The sequence below is a fragment of the Mastomys coucha genome, unplaced genomic scaffold (genome assembly GCF_008632895.1).
Source record: "Mastomys coucha isolate ucsf_1 unplaced genomic scaffold, UCSF_Mcou_1 pScaffold13, whole genome shotgun sequence".
Classification (NCBI taxonomy): Eukaryota; Metazoa; Chordata; class Mammalia; order Rodentia; family Muridae; genus Mastomys; species Mastomys coucha.
The window spans coordinates 11,536,990-11,556,434 of record NW_022196895.1 but is presented as its reverse complement, the minus strand read 5'-3'; the positions used below and the strand labels follow the sequence as shown (position 1 = coordinate 11,556,434).

At 34.9% G+C, this 19,445-nt stretch overlaps 1 protein-coding gene across 1 annotated transcript in view; it reads right to left on the bottom strand.

The window, feature by feature from the left end:
- Positions 1-19,445, bottom strand: part of Taf4b (TATA-box binding protein associated factor 4b) — a 115,466-nt gene that overhangs the window by 52,531 nt on the left and 43,490 nt on the right. The window contains exons 10-11 of the mRNA XM_031365034.1: positions 10,716-10,885; positions 5,952-6,082 (exon numbers count right to left, since the gene is read on the bottom strand). Of these exons, the coding sequence (XP_031220894.1) occupies positions 5,952-6,082; positions 10,716-10,885 (301 nt within the window). The remainder of the gene's footprint in view (positions 1-5,951; positions 6,083-10,715; positions 10,886-19,445) is intronic.

The window sequence follows — 19,445 nt, the reverse complement described above, 5'->3', positions numbered from 1 at the left end:
AAACAAGCAAACAAAATAAAAGCCAGAAACTTTAATTGATCTTAAAATTTGAGAGATGATTAAGTATTTATATTTCAGAAAGATTTTTTTAGCAAGATTTTCCTTTCCCTCTCAGAGACAGGGAAAGTAATTAAATCAAACAGATCCTAACAATAGGAAAAAGAATACAGTACAATATACCATTACCTATAATCCAATCTCCCTTAGTGACATTATTTCCTATCTTAGTAGGCATAAATATGAGAAATTAAATCTTAGGTGAAAAGCAAGAAACAATCTCATCACTGAAATTGACAGGGGGAAAAAACTAGTTACATTGGCTTTCTCTTAACAAACTAAAACACTTCTATCTAAGTAGAACATAAAATGGGGATCATTAAAATAGAGAAGGCCTGGTTTGGAGATTCCCTTAATTTAGTCTAATTTAGACAGAAACTTTACTTAAAATGATTTTAATACAATTTATTTATTTACCTATTATTTATCTATTTATAAGCAGATTCTCACTATACAGACTTGGCTGCCCTGGACCTTGAGATCATCCTGCCTTAGGACTCCTAAGTAGTGAGAAAGCATATAATTTACAAATGAGAGCTGTAAGAAAAAAACTATAAATATTCTATAAAATGACAAAATTCAAACTGTCCCATTTATCCTGGTATGCTAGAGTACAAAAACAGTGCTTTCAAATGTAACCATTTTCTAGTTTTCTTCACCCACAGTCATGCAGCTCCCTCTACAATATAAATATCCATATATGTGGTTTGTCTGGGACACGGCAGAAAGGTCTTTCCCCATCAATACATACCCTTCTACTGTCTCAACAGTCAACACCTGGGGGAGACTCTTACAGTCCAGACAACTGAACATTGAGCTCAACAGTAAGTGCCAGGCTTGGAACCCAGCACGGTACTATTCCATCTCTACTTTATCCTGATGCTTACGGCTGCTTCAATTAACTTAGACTAAGAGATTTCATATGCCCAAGATTCTTTTTAAATTAAATTTTTATTGTTGGTATTTAACTAGATCAAAAGAGTATTACATGGTTTAAGAAAGAAGGATGTATTAGTGCTACTTATTTTACTTCAAGCTTAATACAAGAATTCCCAAATGGTCTTTAAAGTTAAATAATACACGATAAAATGTGGAATACATTATAGGCCAAGCATAGAGGTTAAGCACAATAACAGTGGTTTCTTAAATACTTCATCTTTACCATTTCTATGTTCAGAAACTCTGGAGACAGTTTATGGACAGAAACTTAATTTAAAGGGGACAATAAACACTAAATTAAAAAGATGCACAAGCATTCTAAATTTTAACCATATCACATTCCCATGCTTTTTTCTTTACTAATTTGGACACAACGGTCCATGGCATGATTTCTCTTTTTTCTTACAGCTACTGCAAATGAATGCCTTTCCCTAACCTACTAAAGCCCTTCCACCTTCGTTAAGTAGCAGATATCCCCAATATCATCATCCCCTTCCAGTATCTAACTGAAGTCTTCATGTGCCAAACCTATGAAAGCACTAGATACCCAGACTCAATTTGTATTAGCACCATCATCAGGTGAATCGCATCTAAAAGAACCATCCCAATACCTTTCAGCTAGAGAGTGAAACTTCCCATGGCCACAGCACAGACTGCAGCAACAATGGAAAAACACCAAGTAGAGCTGGGCAGTGGTGGCACTGGAGGCAGAGGCAGGCAAATCTGAGTTTGAGGCCAGCCTGGTCTACAGAGCAAGTTCAGGACAGATAGGGTTACACAGAGAAACCTTGTCTTAAAAAACAAAACAATACAAAACAAAAACCTACCAAGCAGGATCAAAAGCACTAAACTACAGGTTACTGTCTATTTTTTTATTTAAATTTCAGTTTATGGTCTATTATAAATTAGACTATTATACACAACCAAAGAAAAATTTCAAAATTAACTAATAATGTCTAGAGTAGAAAAAAAAGTGGGAATTATACTTTTAAAAATGCTGGCCAGCGGTGGTGGCGCATGCCTTTAATCCCAGCACTTGGGAGGCAGAGTCAGGTGGATTTCTGAGTTCAAGGCCAGCCTGGTCTACAGAGTGAGTTCCAGGACAGCCAGGACTATACAGAGAAACCCTGTCTCGAAAAAAACAAAACAAAACAAAACAAACAAACAAACAAAAAAAACCAAACCAAAAAAAAAAAAATGCTGGCTCATTTTTTAATAATTTGTGGAATAGGATTTCCTTTATTGTGTGGATAAAAATAAATCCCCAGAGATGGACCAGGCCAAATCTTTTTAATATTGACAATTACATTTAAGGTCTATAAAATGCTTGTAATTCTGAAGTAAATGAATTTGTAATTAGGTGGTCATCATTTCTGCTTAAAGAAGGATATTTGTCTTTCTATATAATAGTCAGAAAATAATTCTAGCTATGCTAAAGAATGAATGTAAAGAGAAGAAGAGAGGGGAGGCTAGTGTCCTAAATATTTCCTAGGGTCTGTTCTAGCTCCTTCCATTAGCACATTGGCTTGTGACCAATGTAGGGAAATGTGCAAGATAAATCAATAGTAATAGTAACTGTATAATACAGTGGGTTACAACCCCTTGAGGGGGGATCAAACAACATTTCATGAGGGCCACATATCAGATACTCAACATATCTATTCGCATTATGATATAACAGTAGTAAAATTATAGTTATGAAGCAGCAATGAAATAATTTTACAGTTGGGGGTCATGCTATTTGAAAGATTGGGGGTCATTCCATTTGAAAGGTTGGGAGTCACGTATACAATATACAGTTAAGAAGAATCCTTAAGCTAAGTGACTAAGATCTTCCAGGTGGGATAAACACTACCCATTTTCTTAGGTCTACCAAATATTAGTAACATGCTATTGATATAACAGAAAGATACTATCTGAAGGCTATATACAACAAGAACTTTGAATGGCACAGTGAAATGAAATCTTTTGGAACTATTTCCTTGGGGTTAGTGCATAGAAGGTGTGGTTCAGAGCAAGTCAAAGATGTATCTCATGTTTACAGCCAAACTTGGTAATGTGTAAGAGTCAGTCATGAAGGGGTCTTAGAGTTATAAGGGCTGTTTGGTGGTTTGGGGGATTCCTAAGTGTGCAAATGTTTGGATCTCTGATTCTTGTACCTTCTCTTGGATTCTTTTTCTTTTGTTTGTTTGTCTTGTCTAGCTCTGATGTGATGGCTTATATTTTATATTTTATCTTACTATATATTATTATTTCTCAGAAGCCTTTTTTTTAAAATGAGTGATAGAAGAGGAATGGATCTATATGGGAGCGAAGGAGGGGAGGAACTGGGAGAAGTGAAGGGAGGGAAATTAATCAGGATATATTATGTGAGAAAAGAACCTTATTATGTGAGAAAAGAACCTACTTTCAATAAAAGAAAAAGTTGGATTGTTTTATGTTGTCATACTAATGTTAAAAAGGTATCTTAGGGTCAACAACAAAGGACAGATTATGGTAACTCTAAGTACTCTGGAGACTGAGGCAAGAGATCTTCTGAATCCAGGAGTCCAAGACCTACTTGGATCACATAGGGAGTTAAGTGATTAAATGGAGACAAGGAGGAAGAATGGGATGATGTATATTAAGATTGCATTATTCAATGGCCCATGTGTTGCCCGTTTGGTCACAAGCCAAGAAGGAAATATTAGGACCCTAGCCTCTCCCCTCTTCTTCTCTTTTAATTCCTGGCTGCCTTGAGCTCAAGAGCTTTGCTTCACCAGAAATGCTACTGTCATGAGTCCTTGCCATGGGACTGACAGCAATGAGTCTAACCCTCCATGGATTACAGCCTCTCAACCTGTGAGCCAAAATAAATCTTTCTTTACTTTAGACTCACTAGCTTAGGCGTTTGTTTTAGTAACAGCAATACAATAAAAGTTATATAAACCCAACAACAAAGGCCTCAAATATAAAGGAAACCGGGTTACAACTTTTTGTTTGGTATCAAAGATTAAACTCAGAGCCTCATGTATACATCTTCTATTACTGAACAAAACCCTGTGTTTCAGCATCAGATTGAATGTAAACTGTCAATAAAAAACAGATGGCAACATTGAAAACCAGGTAGATAATAATCATGTATCAATATTACACCCAAGATCAAAAAATATATATTCTATTCAAGCACATGTGGAACATTCTCTAGGAAACACCATGTATTAGGTTACAAAAGAAGCCTTAATGAATCTAAATAATTTCAACCATATGAAGTTTCTTCTCTTATCACAGAGAAGTGAAGATTAAAGGAAAAAAAAGACAGCACTAAAAAAAACCCTGAAAATTTCACAAATATGTGGAAATTCAACCAGTAGGTCAAAGAGAAAACAAAATAAAACAAAAAACAGACAATAGACAAAATAAAAGACAACACCCCAACTGTATGAAATACAGTGATCTCTTACATGCAGAGATCCATAGTGGTAACTGTCTACCCAGAAGAGAAAAATCTCAAACGAACACCTTTATTTCACCTCCTACGTAATTAAAAAAAAGAAAAGAAAAAAGAAAAAGGAGCAAAGTAAACCTAAAGCTAGTAGAACAAAGGAAACAATAAAAACCAGAACAGAAATAAAATTCAGAACACACAAGCAAAGTCAATGAAACTGAAATGTTCAGGTTCTTTGTAATGGCTAAGAAAACAGGGGAATGGGCGGGGTGGCAGGCATGGGGAAGGGGGAGGCAACAGGGGTTTGTTTTTGTTGTTTTTGTTTGTTTCTTTGTGTTTTGGAGGGGAAACTGGGAATGGAGAAATTCGCATGTAAATAAAGAAACTATCTAAAATAAAAAAAATAAAATAAAAAAGAAAACGAAAACAGGGGAAAGATTAGCTAGAGTAATAAGGAGAAAAGGGAAGACACAAATAAGAATCAAAGCACAAAGGTGCCATTTAGTAGCACCAACTGAACTGATAGAAATGATGGATAACCTACAAAAATGAGCAGATTCCTAGACTCCTGTAAAATGAAATACTGATACTTTGTTTCTCACAGCTTTTCTTGGTGCTTATTCTGTATTTTTAAGTCAGTCTGACAAATTATTATCACAAGGAGTTTTCAAGTAAGAACCTTAATCACTATAGGTCTTCTGAAGTTTGACATGAAGCAGAAGTAAGATGATTTCTCCTGCAAGCTTACTAGGGAGGCAGTAGCAGATATCCTGAATTTCCTTTAATCTGTGTGGCTATGAAGATTAGGCAGTGAATGACCCCTTCTGCAAACTTAAAACCTCATGAAGTTATCTATTTACCAATATGTTGGAAAACTAGCCCTCTGTGCTTTTTAATAAAGAAGAGTATTGTTATTCCTTTTCATTCCACTATCTTTTCTTAAAATCCATAATCATTCAGGGTATCTGCCCACCTCTGAAATTTCAGTTCACAACTGATCTTACTCTAAAGACCAAGAAGCAATAAAAGCTACAATTCAAATACAGTAAGTGCTTTCATCTTGGTACGTTATTTGTTATACCACTAGGCAGGCTCTTCTTGCATTTAGTTTTTCCTAATGGCAACTAAGAACACCAGGATCAGCACTCATCGTCATCATGTAACTAAATCGCTAACTAAAACATATGTGGCCACTAGTGAGTCCAGACTACCAAAGAGAAAACAACCAATATTCCATCCTAACACAATCCTCTTCCTAATCAAGCCTTGAGGAGGAGCCTCAGGCAAAACAGGTGCATACTCCAATTTACAACAACAAACTTACTTGGACACTACCTCAAACCTATTTTAATTTGATTTACTATGTAAGCACATCTAAGTAAAATCATTAAGGAAACTGCTTTCCTACTAACAAGAAATATATGTCTCAACAATTCTAAAAATACATCCAGATATGGACCTTGTCCATGAAGCTACCTTTAATACTCCTCAGGAGATGAAAGTCTATTTCCTTAATGATTTTCTTTACCTTGTAAATAGTCATTCGATGCTGAGCAATTGTAGTTAGTTTCTCTAGAAGGCCTCGTAATCGCTCCTGTGTTGCATGGGAGATCAAGTTCACAGCATCAGAGTTAAGTTCTGTAATGTCATGCTTTTTACCTGTAGAGGCAGAGAAAATCCATTACATGTTTTAGTAGTGACTTATAATTGAAATAATTAGCACAGCAGGTATTCAGTTCCCCCTGGAAGTCATACCCATTATGAAAAAAGGGTTGGAGATTATGATTTTCCTGGTAAAGTCACAACTTCAAAGATCTTAGACATTACATTAATAAAACCTAGCCCGGAGCCTCAGAAAATATAGACATTGTTTCCCTTAGCCTCTAGAATCATTCTCCTTGCAAGGTCATTTATAGGACAAAGTTAATAAGAACACAAATCAAGTTTAGTGTTCAGGGAGGAAAATGGTAACTGCAGAAATTAGTGCTACATTCTGTTAATTTTATTAATTAAAAAAATAGAAAGTCACATTTTACCCTGTTTGACACTGTTAATAATTCATGACATTTATTTCAGTGAACTAAAATTATAAATCTGCTAATTCCTTGTCTATAAAACATACCTATATACTTCTTGTCCACTGCCAATTATATTTTGCACTAGTTATGTTTTCATAAATTTACCTGTTAAATTACAAGCTGAAATATGCTCAAAACCTCATCGTTTCATTATCAAGTTTAATAACTTCCTTTTTTTATGAACAAATTGCTTTATCCTGGTGGTAATAAGGAAGAAAGTTTTAAGGAAAAAATTAAATGGCAAACACAAGAACAGTAGCTCTCTTATAAACAATCATATCAGTGTTTGAACTATTTCTTAGGGGCAATATACTTGGCTGCCTCAGTAGATATGCAAATCTAAACATACAGGGAGTAAGTAATCTAAGACAGATGTATTTTTAAAGTCTCTGTGTATATGTGTCTGTGCTTGCCTAGGTGTGTGTTGTACATGCATATATGTATATTCACATGTGTGTGAAGGACAAAGAATCTAGTCCTCATATTTGCAGAGAAGTGTTTTATTCACTGAGCTACTTCTCAAGGCCTCTGTAGTTATTTTAAAACACACACACACATACATGCCCGCATGCATGTATATCTTCATAGTAATTTAAAAGTAGTATTTGATTTTTGTATGCTAATTTATATAATACATTCTCATAGTCTCAAAGGCTTAACTACAGCAAAAACATAATTTAATTGACATTATTATATAGTAAATTTAAATTTAAATTTGAAATGTAGTTCATAGTACACTAAATAGGAAGAAAATTTAAAATTATCCAATTTCTTTTAAACTAAGCCTTCAAAATGTTAACTCATTACTTTGTGAAAAACTAAACTCATTTCCAATTTCAGTATGAAACAGAGTGGGGAAAAAATCCACTACAAAGACACTTCATTAAAATGCTCAGCATAAATAATTAGTTGGGTCTTCAATACAAGGAACAGTAAAATTTCAAAACAATCAATGGTTAAAATTATATCCCCAACTGGGCTGGACTTAGTAGGAGTCATTTACTGCTTTTCTAGAGGACCTTAATTCGATTCCTAGCGCTCCAGGGGATCAATGGTTCTAGTCTCCATGTGTATCAGAACTCACATGCAAACACAGACACAGACACAGACACACACACACACACACACATAATATGTATATTACAACTAGACATAAGGTAGCCAAGTTTACTTCATGATTTATCTTTTAAAAAATAAGCACTTAAAATTAGTGCTTGGGGAAAGATTTTTGAAAATAATTATATTTAAAAACTAAATTAAAAAACAGAAGTAGGGCTGGAGAGATGGCTCAGCGGGTAAGAGCACCAACTGCTCTTCAGAAGGCCCTGAGTTCAAGTCCCAGCAACCACATGGTGGCTCCCAACCACCCGTAATGAGATCTGACGCCCTCTTCTGGTGTGTCCAAAATCAGCTACAGTGTACTTACATATAATAATAAATAAATCTTAAAAAAAAAAAAAAAAAAAAAAAAAAAAAAAAAAAACAGAAGTAATTTATCTATTTAAAATCTATACTGCAATAGAAGGCTCTAGATTTGATGCTCAGAACAACAAACTAAAAAATAATAATAACTGGTATTCTTTTTTAAAACCTGTAATATTTAAGTATTGGTAATGAACAAGTGTTAATAAATAATTCCTGAGGGTATATAACGGCTAATGTTCAAAAATACCTTCACTAAGTTAGAAACATACCTCAGATTACAAGTTAAAACTATAGATTAATTCCCACTTTTAATATGTTTTAAACAAAACCAACATAATTAAGGAGATCTAGTTACTGCTTGCCCAGTTACTACTAACTTTATTGTATGTATGTCTACAATTTAATTTAGGAGATTAGAGGAAAAGTGAAGAATACTGACATTTAATCTAACCTTCACACAGGAAAACATTCTCAAAAATTCTTCCAGAAAATGTATAATTTCTATTGTTTTAAGAAAATGTTTTATTGAGTCTTTGTGAGTTTCACATCATGTATCCTAATCTAACTCCTCTCCCTGACCCTTCTTATCCGCACTCTGCTCTTGCAACAACCCCATCCCTGAAAGGGAAAACTAAAAATAAACAAAACATAAAAAACATCTCTGGTGCAGGGCCTGCTTTCCCTCCTAATTACCAAAGGTGGCAAGGGGCAGAGGGCATCTCTCCCTAGCCCACATCACGTCAGGCTAGCTTTCCAGTGCTCATGCGCTGGGAGCTGGCTCACCACTGATTTTATCATCACAGCCAGTTCAGCGGGGTTACCTAGGTGAGGTGAAAAACCTGCTCTCCAGATTGCTACATCTGGTGATAAATGGGGCTAGCTTTCCTGCCTGCTGTAGATGGTGAGATGGAAGGCATAATTTCCACTTTCAAGAATAAGGTCAAAGTAGAACACATAAAGAGAGCTGTCGAAGGGTCACCAAGAAGGCCCTGACCAAAAATCCCAGAGAGCATCCAGATCTGACTGCTTTATTCCAGAGCAGTGTCAAAACTTACAAGTCATCCAAGCCTTCATGGCTACAGTATTTTGTTACGGAAGCAAAAGCCCAATAACAAACAGTCCTGTTCAAGTATTTATATGATGTACATGTTTGCTTTTGGTCTGGACCAAGAAGGTTCAGCAGCTGTGTCACAAAGTGGCCCTATCACCTAGGCATATGTAGGAAAATGTTGATTATCTTAACTTCTCATCAAACATTAAGAAAATGATCATACAGGAATCAATATATAGCTCAGGGCTTAGAAAAACTGGCAAAGGATGCAGACTGAGTTCCCACCCACACTGTACACCCACAGTGTAAAAGTTCACAATCACCTGTAACTCCGGCTCTAGGGGGACTCTACACATCAGGCCACTGCAGGCACCTCACAGAAATACTTAAACCCACACACTGGACACATATACACAGCATTAAAAGTAGTATTTAATATTTTTAAAACTGAAAACAATCATTTAATAAAGATTTTAATCAAACTAGAAATAAAATGTAGAAGGAATTGAACCACTGCTCTGAATAACATGGCACTACAAGCAAGTCAATAGAGGCTCCTCTTCCCATGTAACTCTACCTTGTGTCAAACTGACAAGAAACTAACCAGGAGAAACTACTCTTAACTGCTCACTAAAAACATATAATACAGTCTTAAAGTGTTCAACATAGCCGGGCGGTGGTGGCGCACGCCTTTAATCCCAGCACTTGGGAGGCAGAGGCAGGCAGATTTCTGAGTTCAAGGCCAACCTGGTCTACAGAGTGAGCTCCAGGACAGCAAGGACTACACAGAGAAACTATGTCTTGAAAACAACAACAACAAAAAAAAAGTGTTCAACATATTATACATCAAATACTTATTGTTAATTATGAAGTAGATCAAATATGGTACAATTCATTCAAAATCTCCAATCTTGTTTATTATTTAATATGAGGTCTTATAGTCTTTCACAAATTGAAATTTGGTTCCAAATAATGAGTACATTATCTTCCATTTTCTTTCATTCACTCACTGCAGCCACCTAAAAACCACCCTGCACCTAGAGAAAAATCTTAGTATTCTAGCTCAGCTTTCTTCTACAATAAAAGTAAAATTAAATTTTCAGGTTGGTACAAGGAAAAAAATTGATTCTTATTAAGTATTCCTAATGTACATATATATATATATATATATATATATATATATATATATGTATAGATATATACACACACACACACACACATATATATATATAGTTGTTGTATTTTGTGTTTCTTCAAGACAGGTTTCTCTGTATAGCCCTGGCTGTCCTGGAACTCACTCTGTAGACCAGGCTGTCCTGGAACTCAGAAATCCCCTGGCCTCTGCCTCCCAAGGGCTGGGATTAAAGGCGTGAGCCACCACCGCCCAGCTAGTACTCCTATAATTTATGAACAAAATATCTAACATAAACTTTTATTTGCCTACATGCATATCTAAGGACCAACAAGGAGTAAGATTTTAAAAATAAGTACACATTAAATGTTTGTGTAAAATGTATCTCTATTACTGTCATAAAAATGAATTATTAACATATTATCTATCCAGAAACAAAAGGTTATGATTTTTTAAATGGAAAATGCTTTATTCTGTAATATTCAAGAAATCCTAGAATATTTCCAGAGCCTTATATAAGCTTTAGAGTCCCAGGCCATCTCTTTTAATAATATTTTCCCTCAACCAGCATTCCTATTGGGTCAATAATCATAATTCTACACTTACCAATGTCTAAAATTCTCTTTTGTAGTGCTCCAATGACAAGGAATGGTTCGTCTTTACATGACTGAATGAGTGTGCCAACAAAGGCAGAATGTGTTGCTAAGATGCAGGCATTTTCTTCATCAAGATTGACCTCTGCCATACAAGTCACATCATTGATATCATCTTCACCTCTAAAGAGAGAGAAAGTTATACTTTTGGATAGGGTGTGTGTGTGTGTGTGTGTGTGTGTGTGTGTGTGTGTGTGTGTGTGTGTGTGTGTGTGTGTGTGTGTGTTTTCACTCGTGCACACAGTTTCAGAGTGCAAAGAAACATAAGGTCCTAGCCGAGTATAGTAGTGCCCTCTGTAATTCCAGTATTGGGGAAGTGGAGGTAGAAGAACCAGGAGTAAAAGGTTCACTGGCTACAGAGCCAGTTCAAGGTCAGACTGCTGCATAGAGAAAACAAAACAAAACAAAACAAAAAACAAACAAAATCAGATCATTCTTATAAATAACAACATTATTTTATTGAGTTTACCCAATGAAGTGAATTTAAGAATGCCCATCTTTGGCCTTAAGCTTTTAAAATTAAACTGACACCAGTAAGCACAAGAGGACGCTTCCTGGAGGAGAAATGAGAACCTGCTGTGTGGTGCAGAGTTTATCTTTTCCTCTGTGGTGAGACACACCAAAAGGGATTTGGACTTACCAAGCCATCCACAAATCCTCTACAATGAAAGGCAAGGAAATGAAAACTGACTCTTTGCTTTCATCCAGGATTGTTAAAAGCCCCTCAGATTTCCCATGTGTACTCAACTATTCCACCACTTAGTAGCGGCAGAAACACTAGGTCACAAAAAGTCCTATCATATAAAGTCCCTTGAAAAATTGTTTAGCTATTCTGAAATCTATTTTTAAAATTAACTTTGTTTTTATGATTCGGTTTTTTCATGCTTATACTTACCGAATGAATACATTAAAACATACTGTCAAGCAATAGCTTACAAAGAACTTACTGGCAAAATATTCAAAAATTCTATACATGAACATACATATATACAAAAAGAAACATGAAATAGGTTTAGGATCCTTGCTTTACAGCAGTAAAATTAATCTCATAGGATTGTTGTTTGGCTGTAGTGCTAACATGAAGATGTGTACTACTTAAGAGAAGTGAGGAAATATAATTCTCTCCGATCATCCTTCCCACCATATGTAATAATAGTCTAGCTGTTCATGATTCACATACTAATACACAAAAGTGGTATTTTATATTAAAAAAGTATCCCATAAAAAGATAGGCAAATGGCACATCACGAACTCTGTGTCAAACAGATTTATATTATACATCCTCCTATGATGATCATTTGTGTAGAGAACAAATTATAATTATCAAATACTTAGGAAATGATAACCCCTAATGTCCACCTTTAAAAAGCAGCACATTAAACGTAAGAGAGGAAAAAGTCCCCACATGAATACACAGAAATGAGCCAAATGAAAGAAAGATGCCAGACACAAGCCTAAAGTAAAAAAAAAAAAAAAAAAGATGGCTTCATCATCATGCAGCCTAGTGACAGCTCAACACGTACAGGTGTCTGTACTAGGATAAAGAAAAAAGAACAAATTACTATCTACACATGAAACCTTCATAATAAAATAAATTCCATCTATTAAATGTACAAAGTTCTTATTGGCTCTAAAAATCAACTTCCAACTGATATAAATCAAGTGTTATGTCCAGATTTAAATATTTAAACACAAACTATAAAATGGTAGAAATAATTACCTAAACAAGGATTACACTCTTAAAAAAAACCTTTTTAAAAAGTCTAAGTAAATATTACAAATTTTCCAGTGTGCCTGGGTACTAGATTAAGAATAAGTAGGAGTGCTGAGTTTCAATGTTCAGTACCATAGAGTGACTACAGAAGATAACTGACATGTTGTAAAAATAACAAATAACACAAGATCTTCAATGTTTCCGTCAAAAAGATATGGCCACTGTTTACAGTAAAATACAACACTCTGATTTGAACATTATACAATGTAAGTATGTACGTACGTATGTATGTATTTATTTATTTATTAAAACAAAACACAGTAGCCACAAATGTATAACATTATAGATTGAGTGCAAATTTTCCAAGGAACCGCCATATTGATTTTCAAAATGGTTGTTTAACCGCCATCACCTGAGGAGTGTTCCTTGCTCCACATCTTCATCAGCATGAGTTGTTACTTATGTTTTTGAACTTAACCATTCATCTAACAAGAGCCAGCTATACCATTCCTGGGCATATACTCAAAGGATGTCCCATCTACCACAAGAACACTTGCTCAGCTATGCTCACAGAAGCTTTATTTTTAATAGCCAGGAACTAGAAACAACCTAGACGTTCCTCAACCGAAGAATGAGCAAAGAATATGTATGTGGTACATTTACACACAATAGAGTATTACTCAGCTGTTAAAAAAAAATGACAGTGTGAAATTTATAGGTAAATAGGTGGAAATAAAAAAACAATAACAACAACAACAACAACAACAACAAAAACAACCCAAGTTAGTTAACCGAGACCCAGAAAAACAAACATGTCATGTATTTAGTTATAAGTAGATATTAGCTGGTAAGTAAAAAGGTAATCATGCTAAAGTCTACAGATTCAAAAAGGCTAAATAACAAAAAGGGCTGGGGGGGTGGGGGTACACATGGACCTCCCTAGGAAAGGGAAATAAAATAGATTTCACAGGTGGACTGGAGATCATAACCTTACAGGTAACTACATAGACCAAGAAAGTTGTACTCAAATATATAAGAGTGTGTGTGTGTGTAATAAGAGAGTCCATTATTTTGAGATAGTACAAGGTCAGGGGTATTGGGAAGGACTGAAAGGAGGTAAATTATATATTATAATTTCAAAAAATTAAAATGATAAATAAATTAAAAGTTTATGCAGCTGGAGAGATGGCTATGGTTAAGAGCACTTGCTGCTTTTGAAAATGACCTAGATTTGACTTCCAACACCCACAAGGCAGGGTAAAACTATCTCTGACTGTAGGGATTTGGACACAGCAGTGAACACTGTATGCATGTGTTACACTTAGTTAGAGATAGGCAAAACACTCATATATATAAGATAAAAATAAAACTTTAATAATAAATACATAAGTAAAAGTTATGACACAGAAACAGTTAAGATTGAATGCTCATGAATGAGATTTGTTTGCAGAACCCTGTAAATAGCATTTTTCTTTTCTGTTAAGAGTTCCTGCACAGTTCCTATCGGGAACTCAAACTGGCTTTAGAGATCAGTTCCAGGCCTATGTATTACGAGTTCAAATACCAGTACTAGAATTTAATTCAAAGATAAGCTTTTTCTAATAAATAAATAGGCAATTAACTACCCAATAATTACTACTTCTCCCAACCTAATCACAATTCCTTCTGATAGAGCTACCAGTGAGCACTTCCACAGAAGCAAGGAGGACCTCTACTGATGGAGGGCAAAAGAGAGAGTAAATCAAAGGGGCAGACAGTGGGAAAACAAAGGCACCATGGGCAGCAACAAAAGCAAGAAAGCATAGGACAAAGCCGAAGCTATCATGTCCAGAAATGTTGGTGGTCCTGTTTTGGCTTTATTTCATTTTAAAGGAAAAAAGAGAAAGCCACTGAACCAAGGCTTTAGGTGTAATACAGGGCCTTCTAATGGAGGTATTGTGTGAAATGGACTATTATTTTAAGGACACTTAGCAAAGAAAACTTAGTACCTTAGTAGAAAGCCTTCAAGAGTCTGGAGTATCACATCACACAAACTAGGTACCACCCTCTTATCTTGCAGTCTGTCTTCTGAAACTCATCTAATTAGCTTGCTCTTGATAAAGTTAACTGTTGCTTAATGTCTACTTACTTACATTTTTCTGCTATTGAGCTCTGAATTAGACTAATTCTTCTGAAGGAGATGGAGTTATATGCCTACCCTAACCCTAGTTTTCCCACTCCCTCTCTCTTCCATCATTAACAGCTCCTCCTGCTTCTTGCCTTTGCTTAAGGTCTTGCCTTCTTGTCTAATCTTCAGTTTGCCTTGTTCTCTTATTTTTTTTAGCCATCAAAGTCCAATCTATAAGCTAGGTTAACTTTAAATATTTAATTTTAAAACATCTGCCTAATTTGTTTTTAAATATTTCAATTACTTCTCAAATTGGCATTTTCAAACTTCTGAGAACACATTTTTGCTAATTACAACAGATCTTAATATGGTATCTAATCTAATGTTCAATGTATTTGTCTCAATTTCCAAAAGAAACTAGATTTATTGACCATATTCCTAACAAGGCAGTATATAATTTGCATGTAGGTATTTATTTTTATATGCCTTAAAATAATGCGCTTGCTGTCTAGGACAATATAATAAGCAGGAGAGACTATTTAAAAAATGGCAGTTCTGAATCACTTTGTCTACCTTGTAATCCTGACTCTACCAATTATTAAGTAAACTAAAATTTAAAGTCTCTGAAACTGTACTTTCAGTAAAAGGGTAGAACACTAGTACCCACCATTAGACCGAGGACTAAAGAGGAAATTTTTATCATAGAAACAAGAAGTCCACATGTTCCTTAACTTATGATGGAGGTAACATTCCCCATAAGCCCTTTGTAAACTCTAAGCTTCTGAAATTGAAAATACATTTAATATATTTGCTCTAACAAACATCATAAGTTAGCTTACGCTCCTATAAACATGTTAAGAACACTTTGTTCTACAGTTGGGCAAAGTACACTACAGAAAAAAATATATATAAAATGAAAGGAAAAAGAAAGAAAAGACTACAGAGAGACAGAGAAAAACAGTAATAGGCTCTGGGCTGGTACCCTGGACAGTGGAGAACAAAAACATGAACAGTTCTTACTTTTCAGTCTGATTTCCCATTTGAGTTTTGTGAGAAGTAAAATGCTTTGTATTTTAGTCAAATAAGAATTTCTTTAACTACAAAAAAAATGAGCTAGGTATCATGAATCCCAGCCACTCAGCATCTTCCCTTCAATTACTCACCTCTGGTGAAGTAAGTTTGCCACCATCTTGTTTTTAACCTCTTTTCCCCAAGCAGCCACTCTGCTTAACTACATGTTTATAAACATGCATAACAACTTGCTTATTTTTCTATGTATACTTACATTTAAGTTACTTTCTGCATGGAAATTCTCCTCAGTTTTCTATTAAGTAAGATGTAGCATAATATAGTGCAGTGTTTCTCAGATTTTTAAAATTTTATTCTATATTCTATATGCAAGAGTATTTTTGCCTGCATGTATGTATATGTATATACCACATGAGTGTCTGATGTCTGCAGAAGCCATTAGAGAATATTTGGTCTTCTGGATTTGTAGTTGTGAGCTGGGAACTGAACCTGAGTCCTCTACAGAAATAAGTACTCTTAACTGCAGAGCCATTTCTCCAGCCAACTTTAATGGCTTTAGGATCAGCTAGAAAGTATATTTAAAATGAAATTCTCACAATCAAACACAACCATATACAGCACTCATGGTTTCTATTCGGTATAATGAAAAACAGAAATGCATAGAGTTTAATTAAAGGATATTGAGATTTTTTTAAAGATTTGTTTCTAAAATTGTGTGTGTGTGTTGGAAAGGCACTCAGGGAGGTCAGAGAAGAACTCTGTGGAGTTATTTCTTCCTTCCACTTTTACTGGGGTTCTTGTGATAAAACTCAGATCATCAGGCTTTATGGTGGTTTAAATATGCTTGGCCCAAGAAGTGGTTGGAAGAAGGGTGTCACTATGGAATGTGGACTTTGACAACCTCCTCCTAGCCACATGGAAGTCAGTATTCTCGTTTGTCTTCAGAACAAGACGTAGAAATCTCAGTTCCTCCTGCACCATGCCTGCCTGGATGCTGCCATGCTCCAATCTGGAGGATAATGGACTGAACCTCTGAACCTGTAAGCCAGCTCCAATTAAATGTTGGCCTTATAAGAGTTGCTTTGATCATGATGTCCGTTTCCAGCAATGGAAACCCTAAGACAGCTTGCTTGGCGGACACTACCAACTGAGCCACATCATCATCAGTCCTGATTTATTCCTTAAAAAGCACACCTACGTAATATGAACCACAATTAGAAATTTGAGGTAGACACCAAGGTTTCAGACTTTGTCCTAATAATTTGTAAGACAACTGTGGTAAGAATGACTCTTCCCATTTCTACTTATCAATCATCCCATATAAAAAAATGAAAATAAAACTGGATAGGTATACCAAGTGCTCTTGAATGAAAGCCATATGAAAAACTAAAACTATTAGAAATTAAGCATGAATATTATTTTTGAAGAATGAAATAAAAAGCCTATCATGTTAAATAACTTTAAATGTAGACAATGTAAAATGAGTAAAAAACAAATGAATCACTGCCATCCTCTCTTCTTATAAAGCCTCCCTAACTAAATGCACTTTGAGTCTCTTACTTTCACTTCACTGATGCTATGTAACACCCTAATGAATTGGTTTTAAAATTCTTTTCTTCAGGCTGCATTTGAGAACAGTAGGTATTTATTAAACTGTGGTGAATATCAGAAATACTTTAAAACATTTTAAAACCAGATTCCAGTCATTTGTCTCCAGGCATACCATTTTGGATAAGCCTAGAATCCAAACATTTACAAGTTTACTAGGTAATTCTGAAATTCCTGAATACTCTATACTCTACTAGCAAATAGTAAGGTGTTTTCAAAAGTATCCATTAGTCTTTTCCTGTATTTGTACTTCTCACTTACATTAGTCCTGCTAAGAAATTTGTTGCATGAATCACAAAAGTATTATCAACATCTTTGATTCTTTTGGGGGATAGGCATGACCAATAAACCTAACTCCAGGCCTCATAGCTTTTAACCTTTGCTCACCACTAAGGTTTTTCATCAATTTATTATATGCTTAAGCACAAAAATAATTTTTTCCTGAACATCATTTACTATGTCTGTAATATAAATTATATTAGTAAATTGCCATGTGCTGTCTGTACTTGCTGGAAAGTACAAACTGAAAGCAAAATGGAACCCCTAATCTCAGACTCAAGCATGTTTATCCCCAGTGTGCTCAAACCCTTTGCTGGGGCAGACTGACCTCCTCCATTTGTGACAGGAAGAAAGAAGCACTAAGGCATTATTAAAAACACTGCACCCTTGAGAACAGCTGGAACGTAAACTATTTCTAATGGAGGCTATAATTGGTTATCTAATGTTATAAAAATCCCTTCAGTGGAATGAGTAGCTGGAAGCTTATTCAAGGAGTCTCAATTGGTTACTCATGTATGACTGTTTATCAGGCCTGCTGGGTGCTGTGAACATCTGATTTGATAATGGCATTTAGCTGTTACTTATTATTTGTTCTTTTAATTGCTATATAACAATAAACTACTCAAAATCAAAAATATGGAAACTGTAGAGAATTTTCTCTACAGAACAGTATTTAACAGCTTTAAAAGACTTCATGATCTCATTTCTAAGACACTATGTGCAGTTTCCTATGTAGCATGTCAGTCATTGAACTGCTGTCTTTCAGTTGGATTTTAACATCATGCCTAATCTACTGTGGGCCTAGCTAACATGAATGTACCTTCTCTCACTCTCTCTACTAGCTCAAAGATGGGAGAGTTTGGTTTGGTCACCAGACATTTTTTTGTGTCTTTTTAAAAATCACTATCCGAAAATTAAACATGTATTAAACGATTAAACATGTATTAGCAGCACATAAACAATACATACTATTTGTATGCATACCACACAACACACAAAACAAGATGCGTATGTTTAAAGGTAAACACAATCTAAAATATATTAGAGAACTTGATTCCCTTTGCAATATGAAAAAAACTTGAGAATCAGTTTAGAATTTAGAAGTAATATACAACATATGAAATAACACTATTACCTTGTTTGAGATGAAACCTGAATCTCTGGTGCCCTCTGGTGTTTTAAACACTATACAACTTCTAATATTCATCCCAGATACACCAAGAAGCTAAATACAAAATGGTATTTTCTAGTGAAAAAGTCACAAATTCAGAACAAAAGTTAAGATTAACCAGGTATCTCTCAACAACAACAACATATATTACTGTTCTTTCTTACTTAATAGAAGTCAACATTAAGGGCATGTTTTTAGTTTCATTTGGACAAAGGTAGCAGTAATACTGTTTCAAAAAAGAAACCCACCTCTATATACATATCTTAATACACTATAATATGTATAAGATTACATGTGACCCAAATTACCAAAAAGTATTTTTAAGAACATCTTAGTGCAGAAATTAAAGACACCTAATTAAAAAAAAAAAAAAAAAAAAAAAACCAAAAAAAAAAATTATAGAAAATTCAGCCTTTTCAACAAATGGTGCTAGGAAAACTGAATATCCACAAATAGAAGAATGGAAGAAGATCCTTATCTCTAACCGCTAAGAAAGTAAATTGGATCAAAAAGAGCAATGGATCAAACACTTAATACAAGACTTAAAATTCTGGAGAAAATGTGGTACATCTACACAATGGAATACTATTCAGCTTTTAAAAACAAAGACATCATGAAATTTGCAGGCAAATGGGTAGAACTTGAGAATATCACAGAAACTGAACCACCACCCAAAGAGTATGAAGGGACTGGGCATAAGCCCCCCACACACATTGTAGCAGATGTACAGCTTGAAAATGCATTGAAAAAAGCATGTACAATTTGTGTCTGCTAT